The 15,657-nt window shown below is 38.9% G+C and overlaps 2 protein-coding genes across 2 annotated transcripts; one reads left to right on the plus strand and one right to left on the minus strand.

Moving 5' to 3' along the window:
- Window positions 1–145: 145 nt before the first annotated feature.
- si:dkey-87o1.2 (uncharacterized protein LOC796684 homolog) lies at window positions 146–4,022 on the minus strand. Its single transcript, XM_068735821.1, has 4 exons — window positions 3,603–4,022; window positions 3,302–3,356; window positions 2,637–2,754; window positions 146–1,438 (listed from the first exon to the last, which is right to left on the minus strand). The coding sequence occupies exons 1-4, from the start codon at window positions 3,897–3,899 to the stop codon at window positions 1,405–1,407; spliced, it is 504 nt and encodes a 167-aa protein (XP_068591922.1). The 5' UTR covers window positions 3,900–4,022; the 3' UTR covers window positions 146–1,404.
- A 567-nt stretch (window positions 4,023–4,589) lies between these two features.
- Window positions 4,590–8,004, plus strand: zgc:174935 (uncharacterized protein LOC796019 homolog). The gene is made up of 4 exons (XM_068735841.1): window positions 4,590–5,034; window positions 6,369–6,423; window positions 6,580–6,694; window positions 6,848–8,004. The coding sequence occupies exons 1-4, from the start codon at window positions 4,741–4,743 to the stop codon at window positions 7,125–7,127; spliced, it is 744 nt and encodes a 247-aa protein (XP_068591942.1). The 5' UTR covers window positions 4,590–4,740; the 3' UTR covers window positions 7,128–8,004.
- Window positions 8,005–15,657: the final 7,653 nt, after the last annotated feature.

A 15,657-nucleotide genomic window follows, 5' to 3' on the forward strand; every position in this document is an offset into this window, starting at 1 on the left:
ATATGTCACTCCCTGGCAGTGTTATGAATATATTTTCCATGTCTCTAACCCTGGCAATGTTCAACTTATAATGTACTGTATGTTTACTGTGCATTCTCAAGCTCCTTATTGTTAATCTATACAGCACAGAAAAAAACAATGGTGGTGGAGGAGAGCTGGGTTCACATGGCAACCAACAATAACTTTCTTTATTACAGTATTTTTTACATGTATTTCTCAAAACGGAGCTCATACAGGCATCACAACTGCAGTCATTGTGGACTTCACTGTGGATAACATCTCAATGCTTTGACAATATATTTTATATTTCATGAGGACCAATGTCACACAACACCAGATAAATTAAATATGACTGTGGAAGACACGGTTATTGTTCATCAAAAGTGTCACCTACTACTAACCCACTTACAGTATGCTATTTCCCAGAAAAGGTATCTACCATTTGTTAGCACTCTGAAGGCCTAGAGTGCTCAGACTTAGACCGGCTGCACCAAGACTGAATGTATTTATAGGTTGAGCTGAAGCGGTAGGACAGGAAGTGGGAGCGAAACTATGCACATACGTTGATCTTAATCATGACTGAAAATTGCAAAAAGACTGTCAGTATGATCTTTGGTTCTGCACTAGGGGGAGGTAGAGGAACATGGCATTAAAATGCTATTATCTACTATATTTTGGTTTCTGATGAATATAAGAACATAATGTGTCATGAATTTGTGCTCATTACATTCATTTTCAAATTGTCCATCACAGGATAACACTTAAAATGATTCTGAGTGAGCTTTTTAATTAACTGACACTGTTTTCACACTCCAACATGTGATTTGATAGGGTTTTTCCATAAAGGATAAGCTTATTGTTTAACTCAAGGGGGTATATTTGGTAAACAAATTCTTCCACAGACAGACCTTGGAAATTAAACAGATGCCCATTTACTTTTGCGGTTGCTGGTCACTAATGTTTCATCAGGAGGCAGAGCAACAAAAAAATAACATATGCCTCAAACTGGCTGGTGCGACACAATGTAGCTTGACTAACTCAATCAGGGGAAGCTGACATCTTCACAAAAAAGTCAATTTATTTGTGAAGGACTGTAGTCCCAAGTATCTGACAATGTGTTTTACAGAGAAAAAAATGCATAATAGATCTAACCTACACAATCACATTACAAAATTATATAAAACTATGGAACATATTCCCTCAGTCCCTATTTCTGTGCCATTTGTCCAATGAATGAATGTATAAACAGTGTGTTGTTTCTCTAAATCAACATAGCTATGACTTTCTCAGAAGGAATGAACAGAGCTCCTCACATCTGTGATAGTACAAAATCTATCCTCATTTGCATGGCATGCTTCTTTTATTAAAAGTTCACATTCAATTTTGAGGGTTTCTGAGTTAACTTTATTTTGGAGCTTCAGGGATTCCACACAGCTTCCTGCGAAATAGAGAAAAGGAATAAAATAATGTTACTTTGTTGTCCAGAGTTCTTATAAGATAAGGTTTCCTTACATCTTTAGTTTTACAGCCATATGTGGTTCTGCTCCGTAATGATATTGGTTTTGACTGTTGAAACTCTGATGTTCTGGACCACACTCTACACTGTAATGAATTGCTGTAAATTTACAGTGAATTTAAAACGGTATCTTACAGTATTTCATAATAATGGTAACATACAGTTAAATGTTCGTCCCTCGCATGTAAATCAACAGTCAATGCCGTCAATTAACAATAACAGCAGACTACTGTAATTTATCAGCAAATACAGTATTTTCTGTAAAGTGGTGAAAATAAGCTTCCCTATACAAGTTCAGTGAATTGCAATCCATCTACATCATCCTGTCTATTGTAGGTTATTGTGTCCGTTATGACGATAAAATATATTTTATTATTCAAACTCTTCATTGCTTAAAAGTTATTTTTGAGTGACAAGATGTGACCGACTGCTCATGAATGTGACTTTGGAGCATAGCCCTGCTGAGCACAGCCATGTGGAGATCAACCGAGGAGCTGAGGTAACGTTACACTTATCACCCGAAATTCAAAGTCTCCAGTATTGTTTTGTCTTTATGATTATTGAACTGTTAACATCTCAGATAATGTTTCACTTGGTCTGTTTCATTACATTAGGTTGCTAATATTGGTGGAGCTAACCTTAGCTCTGTAACGTTTGCTCGCTAGTGGTCTGAGGTTATCCTCATGAGTTCAGTTAAGCTGGTCATTAAAGATTTTATGATTTTATTTGTTTTTTTCTAAACATGCAGTACATTGTGAGTTTTGTGATGTAATACAAATGTCCCTTTATTATTTGTCTTGAGAACATGTATTATACTGCAACAATTATGTATTGAATGTCTATTGTTATTCTTTTATTTGTTGGGAATTAAATGCAAAAGTATTGGGTTGTATTACCTTTTGTAAATAAACAGTAACATTCTGGCATATATTGTAAAATCACTGTAAAACCCAGTTATCCTACTATCACATAACGTAATCCAGTACATGGTAAGATACCGGAAAAGTAAATTACGGTAGCTTTTTACTGGCGTCCCTGCTGCCAGTAAGTTACCATTATTTTACGGTGAAATTGTTTAGAGTTTAATTCTCAAGATGCAAGTCAGCATTTCTGATCTTACCTTGCTTCCTCTTTAGTTGTGTCTGCAAAGACACAAATAGCTTTGTCTCTATCCAAAATCTGTTTTTTCAAATTCTGAATTTCCGCTTCAGCAGTGTTTTTAGCCACTTCGTGATCCGCTGAGGAAATGTAGTATAACAGAGAGAAACAATGTTAAAAAAAATGTCTGTATTCAATAAACAATAAAAGAGTAAAATGGGATTTATGGAAGCCCATTTCCGCCATTGTGAGGAAAAAATTAAGATCCTGTAAGTCATTATAATGAGATACTATCTCATTGTAATGACTTACAGGATCTTAATTTTTCAGGATCTTAATGTTTTCCTCACAGTGACGGGAATGGGCTTCCATAAGAAGCTGCTAAGCTCAGTGAATAAAACTAAAGAACCATGTGCCTGGAGCTCTGTAGGTTAGTGCTGGCACATCTAGTATTCTGGTTTCTAATTGTCAGGTTAAATACACAAGATTGACAGATCTCAGCAGCTCTAAACAAATCTCTGTTTTTTAAAAAGCCAATAGAAAGCCTGATTAACTTGTGTAGAGACACATAGTTCGTAACATTCTCTTATCTGGCTCAATTTGGAATTGACCATTATTAGTGTATTCACTTTAACTGCCTGCCCAGAGCTGATACTAGACCAGAGGTGAAACACAAAGCTGCCTTACCTTTGAGTTTAACAATGGCTTCTCCCGTGCCTGCCTTCTTCTTCTGAACATTTTCCTATTAAAGGCACAAGTGAAAGTATTTGTCAGCAGTTACAGAAGGTACAATGGCAACAAAAATCAAATATTTGGATTTAACAGAATACTGTGAGGATCCTGACACGCCCACCCCACACAGTCAAATATTATCATGTGCTTCCGGAAGAGTAATACTTTCCTGTCATTAATGGTATGATTGTAGTGTATGCATATTAAATAATTAAAATTGTGAGTAAAAACACGAATGCGCGTCTGTGTCCCTTACCGTCTCCGTGCTACAAGTCCGCAGAGTATTAGTGAGGTCCTGTACTACCTTTACACTTTTTTCCTTCCTTTTCCTCAGCTCTTCCACCTTGCTGTTGACAGACACCAACTCCGTCTTCATGGCCTTGTCCTTGGCTTTCATTTCGATAATGGTCTGCTCCTTTCTCTTGACCTCTGCCGAGGATGCCACGATGCGGATTTTCAATTCATGAAGTTTATACTCCTGGCTCACGGCCATATAAATCATTGCAGCCACCACAGTCACACTGAGGCTGAGCAAAGCAATCGCGAGCTTCATCCTGATCGAGACGAGGAAAAGACTGGATAAACGTGGGGAACAAGTGTTGGTCAGTTGTTGTTCAAGCCAGGTATCTTTCAAACTGTGTCCCCTCCGCCTCCTTCGCTCAGTGTGACAGTTTGTACTGTACCTGCTCTACCTGCTCAACAGGATGGGCGTGGCGACACTTTTCTCCCTGAGCGCTAATGATTGGTTTTAAGCCATGATCACTTTGCTTCCTGATATCGTATAATGCCACATACTGCTTAGTTTTTTAAAAACAAGTTAATAATGACAAAAAAGCAACAAGAAACTATGTGATAGCCTACCATTTCTAAAAATAAATTTTAATATTTAGTTACCAATACTTCAATACTTTTACTTAAGTAAAGATTAGATTTGTCCCCTTGTAACTGAGTTTATGAGTCAAAGTCGTACACTTTATTTATTTTAGGTTTGTGGTGTTGTATTCACTGTTAAAATGAGGTAGCCTGTTACACAAATGATTTCAGCTTCAGCTTGTCCTATCAACGGGCGCACAGTAATAAAACACAAGCTTGCCTGCTTACATACACAGGACTATTTGTGAGGAGGACATTACAAGCACCAGGTGAAAGCAGAGCCTACCTGTTCAAGATGCCGTAAAAGAAGAGGGCGTGTTTCTAATGACACAATAGAGCAGCTCAGACCCAACTCATATGAATGTCCAATCGAACAGCGCAGGTGAGTCAGACACCTCGGTTGACTTTAATTTGGCCAACGTATATAAGTGTAACCAGGGCGACACGGATAGCAGCCTTGTGTTCAGATTTAGTACTTGCCGACGTTTATCCATCATCAAGTGTAAACAGCTCACACAGCTATGAGGGTCCAATGTGTGCTACCTGTGACATTAGTCGTGTCTGTCGCTCTGATGGGGATCTTGAAAATACGGAAATCGCAGTACGACAAAGAGGGCAAAGAGAACAAGTTTCAGGATATCAAGCTGCGGGTGGCCAACGATGTGCTGCAAGGCTATCAAAGTTTGATGATGGATACGGAAAACCTCCTGCAGAAGACCCTAAGTGAGCGGAAAGCGCTGGGGGAAGAAACGATCAAGCTCGAGGGCGAAGCATTTGCGTCTAAGAGTAGATCACAAATCTGCCAGACAGGCCAGGTGAGGAGAAACTGAAAGACACACGCAAAGAGAGTGTATGAATAGCTTTGCGATTCCTTGTGAAAGTTATGTGGGATTTAGTTTACACAGAGAGCCATACAGTAGACTGTGTAATCTTAACAATGAATTAAAAGCTCACGGTTGAAAGAGGAATATGAACTTGAGGGGTTACATAAACTATAAAAAACAAAATGCAAATCTGTATAACCTTTAGTTATAAATTATTTGACTTGTTCTGCCAGTGAAACCCAAAGAACACGTATAACCGGTTAGGAAGGAATTTATCATCACCACCCAAGTCAGGCTTGTCTTGTAGCCTACTATCAGAGCAGGGACTGACTATAGACCTATACAGGCACGAGTAAACTCCAGCAATAGTGTCATTTATTCCTGCATTACTGTATAATTTGTAAACCATTTATTGTTGAAATTATTAAAACAAATCTACTATCCCTGCATGTATAGGCAGGCCTTAGTCTTCAGGGTTCCATAGGCCATTTTCCTTATTTTACTACATACTTATTTTTGCTATAATACTACAGATATAACAGTGGATGTTGTGTTTACGTGTTTTTTTTTATTATTTTAGAACAAAACAACAATTATTTTATGAATTGTAAATTTGACTTGTCTATGCCCCAGTCATCCTGTACTGAAATTTGGCTCCTGTGCATAAATGTGGTTTTTATTCATATTTCAAAAAATTAAACTTCTTAAAAGGACAATACATGTTTGAATATGTGTATCACATAAAATAAATGTTCCTCTGCTGGGTTGTCTCACATAGCCAGTACTATCTCTGGAGGAAGACGAAGTAGTTATTTAGTTTATACTAAGAGAATCAGAATAAGCATTTACATATATTTTCCATAATTTCCACTTATTTGCTGCCCTTTATGAACCATCTATGCAGAGTCATTCTAATGGCCTCACAGTGGATCAAGGTGATTCCTCAGTGTTGCTCAGATCATCTAAGTAAAACATCATCATAAAAAATATTTTTTTAGAGCACAGAAAATGGTGTAATGTGTAAGGGATTGATAAAATGTTGGGAGAAATAAGCTTGAGACGTAACTTCACAAGACTTCATTAAAACATAAAGTATATCCTTATAAGCTACTTGATCATGTAACACTGAGGAATAATGCTAAGACTGTTGTGTGCAGATCCGGTATATGTTATGAAAGAAGCATTCAAATATTTACTCAAGAAGTCAAAAGGATGTGGCTGCATCAAAATTGAGGATGTGCAGATGCAGGATTTTAGTCTGTGTAGAGAAGATTTCTCCAACAAACTCAAGTTTGTGTCGCTGACATTCTCGTTTCTACTTGCAGACATCTGCAACAGAAGAGTTGGCATCAGTAGAGACACAATTAAAAAATCTCCAAGGTAGGTGACGATTTATGTGCCTCAATGTCAAAAAGTGGTCGTGTATTCAAAATCAGAGAGAGGACACAAAGGAAAAAAGGAAATTCAAGCAATGCTCCTAATTCCTTTTAATTTGTAACACTTAAAATTCCACTTATCATATGATAATACCTACAGATGAATTCAATAAGGAGATGACCAACTTGGGAACAGAATCGGATACACTGAAACAGCAACTAGCAGCACACAGCGCAGTGTGTGGCTTTTTGAAAGCAGGAACACAACCACCAAGGTATTGTTAATACTTTACTAGACTTATTATAACATACAAACTTTACAAAACAATAAATATATATATATATATATATATATATATTGTTCATCCATAATGATAACCACTGTATGCATTCACTGCATTTTCTATTGTTGAACTTTGTTTTTAAAGCCAGATGTGTGGCACCGCAGAGGCCCCCAAACCAGAGGAACCAAAGGCAGAGGCCCCCAAACCAGAAGAACCAAAGGCAGAGGCCCCCAAACCAGAGGAACCAAAGGCAGAGGCCCCTAAACCAGAAGAACCAAAGGCAGAGGCCTCCAAACCAGAGGAACCAAAGGCAGAGGCCCCCAAACCAGAGGAACCAAAGCTAGTGTCCCCCAAACCAGAAGAACCAAAGGCAGAGGCCCCCAAACCAGAAGAACCAAAGGCAGAGGCCCCCAAACCAGAATAACCAAAGGCAGAGGCTCCCAAACCAGAAGAACCAAAAGCAGAGGCCCCCAAACCAGAAGAACCAAAAGCAGAGGCCCCCAAACCAGAAGAACCAAAGGCTTAGGCCCCCACACCAGAGGAATCAAAGGCAGAGGCCCCCAAACCAGAGGAACCAAAGGCAGAGGCCCCCAAACCAGAGGAACCAAAGGCTTAGGCCCCCAAACCAGAAGAACCAAAGGCTTAGGCCCCCACACCAGAGGAATCAAAGGCAGAGGCCCCCAAACCAGAGGAACCAAAGGCAGAGGCCCCCAAACCAGAAGAACCAAAGGCTTAGGCCCCAAACAAAAGCACCTAAGAAGAGATGAGGTGTTACACCAGTGTTTTCACAGCACATTGCTTTACTGGGCCAGTATACATAGGAGCCTCAAGTAGGACTTGGTTTATGACTGGGATGTTAATGAATATTCCATCTTTTTTAGTTTTTATGCAACAAAATTAGGATTTAAGTTACATTTTAATGTGGACATATGTTTTTGTTTTTGTGTTGCTGCAAAAAATGTTGTTATAAAATATATATAGATTGTGTAAAATATATATAGATTGTGTACTAATATAAATATTTTGAACTGGCCAGATTCAAGAGTTCTCTCAGATTTGTTGGAAATGAAAGGCAATTAGAGGATTGATTTATACAAAGCTTTCTTTGCTTCATGTTGTCTGTCGCTCTGGTTTTTTTTCTCAGCAGCAACAGTATTTGTCTACCATCATTCAGTTATACATACACAGTTGTAAGCCAAAGTTGTTTTTAAAAAGTGGGGTGATATGTATACAGCAACTTGTCATTAATGTACACACTTTGAGTTTAACTTCAATAAAAACAAATATTTTCCAGTAAAATACATTTCATTGATGACTATTCAAAATACGCAGCTTCTCTTAATTTAACTATGGTATTCATAGTGGCAGTGGTGGAAAACATATTAAAATCTTCTACTTAGGTAAAAGTAGAAATACCAAGATTTAAAAATTCCCTCAAAAGTATTATCTGCAAAATGGACTAGATAATGTACTCATTATGTCTCTTTCCAAGCTTTCCAAGCAATATGCTATTGTATTACATTAATGTACAAACAGCATTAAAATGTTGTAGTCGGTCGAAGTGAAACTATGTTTTATTATTTTATATTCTTTTGTGTAATTATATCTTATATGTATATATCTATTTTTAAAAATCCATTATATTCTTTAAGATGATTATATAAATTGTATTGTAAATGTGAAAAGTAACTAGCAGTCAAAAGTATTTGAGTAAAAAGTACAATATTTCCCTCTGAATATTTTGTAAATGGAAATACTCCTGTAAAGTATAAAAACCTTTAAATTGTACTCAAGTACAGTTCTTGAGTAAATGTGCTTTACATTCCATCACTGCATGCCATAAATGCACGTAAAGGATTGAGCAAAATTTGTAATTTGCAGGGTTTGTTGTGTCATAATCCATCACAAAAATAGCCTTTGGGAAGTTTCCTACCACAAACATTCCTAAAGGGAACTTGATTGTTATTTGAAGGTTGCATTAAAATAGAACCAAACAGGAATTATTTTGGAACATTCTGGTAAGAATATGTGTTGTGTAATATGTCTACACTACCACTGCACATACACTATGACCAGTACGTCAGAATGCTCCTCTCAGTCATGAACACACTGTACTGGGTTTTGAGCTTAACGAACGTGAGGTTGTCAAATACTTGACCACAAACCTGTGTCTTGGCTGCACAGGTCATGATTAGTGTGTGCAAATTCTGTGTGGCCGTGTATGCGTCTATGTGTGTCTGTGTGTGTATGTGTGTGTGTGTGTGTGTGTGTGTGTGTGTGTGTGTGAGAGAGAGTCAAAGTCAGCTTTATTGTCAATTTCTCAATGCATCGAACATACAGAGGAGTTGAAAAAATGTTCCTCTCCAGTCCAACATATAAAGTGAATACAGATAATAAAATGCAAAAATAGAAAAGACATTGAGACAACATATATATTAAGAAAACTATAATTTTGTATTTAGCAGCAGTCAGACATAGGGAGTCTTAAAAGAGAGGAGGGAGAGAGTTCAGCTTCCTAACAGCCTGGTGGACAAAGCTGTTTGAAAGTCTAGTGGTGCGAGCACAAAGACTCCGGTATCTTCTCCCAGAGGGCAGGAGGCTGAAGAGACTGTGTGAGGGGTGGCTGGAGTCACGCACAATCATGGTTGCTTTGCGGGTGAGGCGGGTGTCATATATGCCCTGTAGGGAGAGGAGTGAGGCACCAATGATCCTTCCAGCTGTGTTCACTATGCGCTGCAGGGCTTTCCTGTTGTAGTCGGTGCAGCTTCCGCCCCACACAGTGATACATTTGTCAGGATGCTCTCAATGGTGCCTCGGTAGAAAGTGCACATGATGGGTGGGGGTGTTCTTTCCTTCTTTAATTTGCGGAGAAAGTAGAGGCGCCTCTGGGCTTTCTTTGCCAGTGATGTTGTGTTGGCTGTCCACGAGAGGTCCTCACTGATGTCCACCCCCAGGAATTTGGTGCTGCTCACTCTCTCTATATCAGCACCATTGATGGTCAGTGGTGGGTGTTGAGTGTGACCTCTCCGGAAGTCAACAACAATCTCCTTGCTCTTTCTGTTATTCAGAAGGAGGTTGTTGTCTCTGCACCATGTGGTCAGAAGGCTGACCTCCTTCCTATAGTGGGTCTCATCAGCCTTGGTGATGAGACCTACCAGAGTTGTGTCATCTGCACATTTGACCATATGATTGGTGCTGGGTTGTTATGCAGTTGTGTGTCAGCAAGGTGAAGAGCAGTGGACTGAGCACACAGCCTTGAGGGGCCCCTGTGCTCAGTGTGATGCTGCTCGAGGTGTTGTTGCCGACACATACTGCTTGTGGCCTCTCACTGAGGAAGTCCAGCAGCCAGTTACACAGTGAGGTGTTGAGCCCCAGCTGGTCACCAGGGATGTTGTCTGGACCTGTTGCCTTGCGGGTGTTGATAGTGGAGAGTGTCCTCTTCACGCTGGCAGCAAACAGGCACAGAGCCTGATCGTGGGGAAGGGGTGGAGTCTTGTGTGGACGTGTGCTGTTTTGTGTTTCAAACCGTGCAAAGAAGCTGTTGAGGTTATTTAGCAGAGAGATGTTGCTGTCGCAGATCTGTGGCACGGGTTTGTAGTCCGTAAGGGTCTGAATGCCCTGCCACAGGCTCCGTGTGTCTGGTGACAGGTTATTTTATTTGAGTATTCCTGTTTTGCTTTCCTGATGCCGTGGGACAGGTTGGCTTCGCTCTACTCAGGCCAGTTTCATCCCCGGCTCTGAAGGTGTTGTTTCTAGCCCTCAGCAGCCAATGCACTTCCCCTGTCAGCCATGGCTTCTGGTTAGCCAGAGTGATGATGGTTTTTATATGGGTCACATCATCAATGCACTTACTAATGTAAGAAGTAACAGTGTCTGTGTACTCCTCAATGTCTGTGTGGTTGTTGTATGTGGCTGCCTGCTTAAACATTCCCCAGTCTGTTGTGTCAAAGAAGTCTTGGAGAGCGGAGGGGGCCCCCTCTGGCCACACGTACCTGCTTCAGAACCGGTCTGGAGAGAGAGAGAGAGAGAGAGAGAGAGAGAGAGAGAGAGAGAGAGAGAGAGAGAGAGAGAGAGAGAGAGAGAGAGAGAGAGAGAGAGAGAGAGAGAGAGAGAGAGAGAGAGAGAGAGAGAGAGAGAGAGAGAGAGAAAGAAAGGGAGAATAAAGCTAAATACATCATATGGTGTGGTCAAGTATCTCTATCACCAAGAAAAAACATGCAGATCTTTATGGAGAGATATTTGACTGAATGTAAATAGGAGATGCTGGGAAATTCAAATAAGTCTGAACCAGGAAGAGAAAAAGCAAGGGTCAAAATGTACCTTTGTCAGTTTAACTTGCACTCCAGCTGTACCTGTTATTCATCTTTTGTTGCTGTACATTATGCTTTTCTGGCCTTTACTTTTAAGCTTTTTTTCCCACTCTGTTAGATAACTCCTCCAACGCTGAAAACACAGAAATAGGTATTGAATAATCGTTGTTAACCTTGTCTGCCTCTCCTTTCTTAGTGACCCTGCCTCAGGGTGTGTGTGTGTGAGAGAGAGAGAGAGAGAGAGAGAGAGAGAGAGAGAGAGAGAGAGAGAGAGAGATCAGCACTGACCAATCAGAGAACACAAAGCCTTTGTCTGTCTCTCCCTATAAACTTCACTCTGTTATCCCGGTGAAGCTTTGGTTGTGCAGATTGTGTTCTGGCTGATCCTAAAGCTTCATCATGTATTTAGAGCTTTCAATAAATTAATTAATAATTTAATTATTAATTAATTAACAATTAATAATTGTGCCTGAGTAGTTTCTTTGTGAATTATATTTTAAACCTAGCAAAACAGAACAATCTTGATCATAGAAAAAATACTGAAAATGCACTTTTGTTTAGTTTTAGGATTAATGCCAGAACAGCAGCTTTGAAAAGTGTTCCTGGTGGATAATTAGTATATATTTATCGTTCTGGAACATTTTCAACAAAAATTAAACAATACAGGGTTCATAACATTAAAGCTACTACAAGGAACTTTCATTTTGTGGTGATTATGGCTGTTTCTGTGGACAAAAGTGGTATTGTTTTGGTTCTGGTTCTCCCGTGACTTCCTTCCCTACAGCTGGTCCAGCAATATGGCCTAGGCCTCCAGCAGTGTGGTGGTGGTGTTAGCTGCAGGTCGAAGGCGGCAGCGAAGCCAGAACTCGGAGTCCACGGCAGGCTGGTTGCTGCCAGAGGCTACACTGAAGTCTGAGCCAAAGGAGCTACATGATTTCATCTTATTTTGGGTGGAATCCGACCCGGTGGCATCGATGACAAGCATTGAGAATAACTATATAGAAATAACCAATCTTCTCGCTGATGGACTGGTTTACTTACTTTAGTTTACATGTAGGTCATATAGAGGCATCAGTAATAATTTGAGACTAACCAGTTAAAAGTTCCTCACAGTAACTTTAGTTTGTACTGTAGGGCAGTTGTATTCAGTATAAGTTGAACAGGTGTTTATTTTATTTCGACGACCTGAATGGTTCCAGATTAATTACATTTGATTTATTTAAGCAGCATAATATTGGATTAATATATAATGGCCATGACGGTATTCTAATAATTGGCCTGCCTCATTGCATTGGATGTCAAAATATATTAGTTAAACTGATTAATACATCCACTGACAATAGACTCACTTCAGAGAAATTTGCATGGAATCATGCTCCAACAACTTTACATGTTCAAACTGAAACTAGCTTAGACTTGATTGAAGATTTTGATCTTTGGACCTTTAACATGTGAGAAAGAATGATAACTTTGACGCTTGGACTGAATCAGAGGGAAAATATTTTGCTCTGCCTATTTTAGAAGGGGTGACTCGGACTGTTGAAAGACTTCCAAGTAAATTATTAGGCTAAATATAAATGGTTAATTATTTTCTATCCACATTTAGTTTCCTTTTTAATCCTTTTGCCCTGTCATCTATCACTTTGCCTCACACTTTCCCTCCAACTGTTGGAGATTAAAATACTCCCCCCAGGCTCACAATTAGGCAATCAGAGGGCTATCATTCCGCCCCAATAGGCTCACAAGGTCAGCTCATACCAGGAGAGGATACAGAGACAGCAGAGGAGGGACTGATGTCATAAACGAGGGCTGCTGTTTATGAAATGTACAGTCTAATTTTACAACATAGCATACAATATATCGTTGTGTTAAAAATAGTCTGATGCTGACATTGTTTGATGTTTGTAAACGAAGGAATTACATGATGGTTATATATAACAAATACTGAATGATATACAGCATTCTGGATACACAATTAATTCACATTCTTACAATGTACTTCCTATCAGCTCCACCTGTTCTACATCTGCTTCTTTTTGATTTTAAATTAAAATCCAGACTCCCCCACAAGTGAAAGTGTTGTAGTCTTCAAAAACCACCATATGTTGCAAATGATGTGAAGCCAGCATATGTTAAAGTCCCACACTCCCCCCACCAGAAACCTACAGATGAAGTGATAACACTATCACCAGTCAACTTGACAACCAGAGGTCCTCCAGACAGCCAGAGGTCAACTGCCCTGATTTTAACACTCGTTTTCTTCTACTTTTGATTGAGATTTTGAATATTAATAATTTTGTCCATCCTGTCGGAGATACTGTTTACATACAGGGCATTGTTCATTTTGACCAATGTAACCTCACACACACAAAACACAACAGGTTTGACAATAAGTCACACACTTTCATACCAAATATCAATGATGGAAGAAGTATTGCGACAATTTATTTAAGTAAAAGTACAGAAATATTCGCAGCAACATACACTTTAAGTGCACACAAATTAAAATAGCTGATGCTGAAAGAAGATGGCATTCATATTTACACATTTCTATGTTTTTGTTATGCTTCTCTCTGCTACGCAGCACTCTTTTTTTCTTTTCCTTTTCATCCAATAAAAAGATTCAATAAACATCATTGTAAAGAATGATTATAAAATTAATACACTGTAACTACATTTGATACATGCGTGCATCTCTTTATAAAGGTAGTCTTTTGAGATATCAGCCATATGATAGTAATAAGATACAACTATTGACAATGAAGTGACCGCCATGTCCTCCCTACAGGCAATAACTGAAAGTTATTTGACTTTGCATCTGCGGTCATGTGTGTGCGTGTGTGTTTGTGCGTTCGTGGGAGCTCACAGTAGGATGAACATCACATCTATTGATCAGGCTAATGTGGGGAGGAAAGGCTGCAGGCCATAGTAGCTGATCAATATACCTCTAATTACATGGGGCACTGAGTGTGTGTGTCTCACAGCATTGTATATAAATGCTGTCCCACTGAGGAATAACTCATACACACAGATCATAGCTCACATACACAGTTAGTTGTTAATTTAATACCTTTTTTAAAGGCACACACACTTAAAGTAAACACGTTTTTTACTTGTTTTACCAAGATTTTTTACTGACAGTACACAGGGACGCTGTGTGTTCATATAGGAAATTGGTAAGTATCCTCATATTTGCATTTGTGTGTGAAGTTGGAGTTTACCTCTACTCTGTTTTCCCTCAACCCCAACTTTCCTGAAGCCAATAGTCACTGATAAGTGATCTCAAATGCCAACAGAATCTCTTATTTCTGTTGTTTGTGACCCCCTCCCTCAAGACCTTTCCTTTGTCAAATCCCTCTTGTGTTGGACTGGCTCTTCAGGTCTTTGTCCATTTAATTGTACTCATTGCACAATTTCTATGGAATAGTTTGTGAACTACATTCACTCTGAAACAAACTAACTGACTGTGTGATGTTTCCTGTATTTATCTGTTCCCTCATTCATTCTCACTGTATTGTCTCTCTTATCTACAGGCTTTTCCAGCCTGCTGAGGCTCCAACTGGCTAGAAGCTGTGTGATATGTTTGATATTCGGTTGTTCTTGTGCTTCATCGTGTCAACTAAATATCAGACATATTCCTACAGAGTCTGGCATTGACTTCTGACCTGTGTTGTACCTCTGAGAAAAAGACCCATGAAGTAAAGATGTTCAGGTAAATGGTTTTGGATGGTAAACTTTACCCAATAGGTGTATTATTTTCTATTGCTACATATTGTAGAATATCATTGTTATTTTTACTTGTATTCCTTCAATTTAATAGCAATTTCTTTAATTAAAATCTGTGAAGAAAGTTTGAAAATCCATTATTAGTATTGTGGTGCTTTAGATAAATGCAAAAAAAACCAAAAACATTAACAATGATTTATTATATATTAAAATTATTGTTATGTTGTCAATAAAAACGTTTTTTAAAAAAGTCCCTCAACATCAAGTTAAATTTTTGCACAGTCTTTTACTCGCTCTTTCAAACACACCCATATACACAATGATGGCAGTTGAGTGTGTAAGTGAAAGCACATCCTGCTATGTGAGCAAACAGGTGTGTTTACTGGCACAATACAGGTTTGTGACATCAAACTTGAGCTGAGTTTCTTGAGCAGAAGTCTGTAATTTCAGTCCTGCTTTATTCTGTCTACTGATTAAAGTCTTTTATTTCTAACGCTTACATTTTCATTCCCTTACTGCTCTTGATGAGACTTTTTTGCTTCTTTTTCAGTAAGAATGTACAAGGAATGTTTTTTTTGTCTGTGATGAGGATATAAATAAAGCCTGATTGAATGTCAGTATTGTCTGCAGTGATTCATGACTGTCTCCACATCTCGGATTCACGCCCTATTGCATCAGGCATTGCGAGCTTTATGCTTCAGATACTATTTTTATACTTAAATTAACTGAGGGAATGTGCTTTTGGGCATTTGGCTAATGAAATGTCATCCCTCCCAGTCAATGAATTCTTCAAAGTGCATTTTATTATGTAATAATCCGATTTTCTAAGGAAGCGTAATAAGCTACATCCTATTGTGCACAAGCCTGTGAGAGCACTGGCTGGAAAAATCAGTGGCACTGATGTGAGAGATAAAATGC

This window comes from Cebidichthys violaceus, unplaced genomic scaffold, assembly GCF_023349555.1.
Source record: "Cebidichthys violaceus isolate CVI_PGR_0920_01 unplaced genomic scaffold, fCebVio1.0.p SCAF_7, whole genome shotgun sequence".
Taxonomy (NCBI): Eukaryota; Metazoa; Chordata; class Actinopteri; order Perciformes; family Stichaeidae; genus Cebidichthys; species Cebidichthys violaceus.

Bases quoted from the DNA above. Each gene is read 5' to 3' on its own strand.
- si:dkey-87o1.2 (XM_068735821.1), bottom strand. From the start codon at position 3,899: ATGAAGCTCGCGATTGCTTTGCTCAGCCTCAGTGTGACTGTGGTGGCT. The intron at 3,357-3,602 runs GTAAGGGACACA...TGCCTTTAATAG, and splicing joins GGACTTGTAGCACGGAGACG to GAAAATGTTCAGAAGAAGAA. The intron at 2,755-3,301 runs GTAAGGCAGCTT...ACATTTCCTCAG, and splicing joins AGCCATTGTTAAACTCAAAG to CGGATCACGAAGTGGCTAAA.
- zgc:174935 (XM_068735841.1), top strand. From the start codon at position 4,741: ATGAGGGTCCAATGTGTGCTACCTGTGACATTAGTCGTGTCTGTCGCT. The intron at 5,035-6,368 runs GTGAGGAGAAAC...TTCTACTTGCAG, and splicing joins AAATCTGCCAGACAGGCCAG to ACATCTGCAACAGAAGAGTT. The intron at 6,424-6,579 runs GTAGGTGACGAT...TAATACCTACAG, and splicing joins ACAATTAAAAAATCTCCAAG to ATGAATTCAATAAGGAGATG.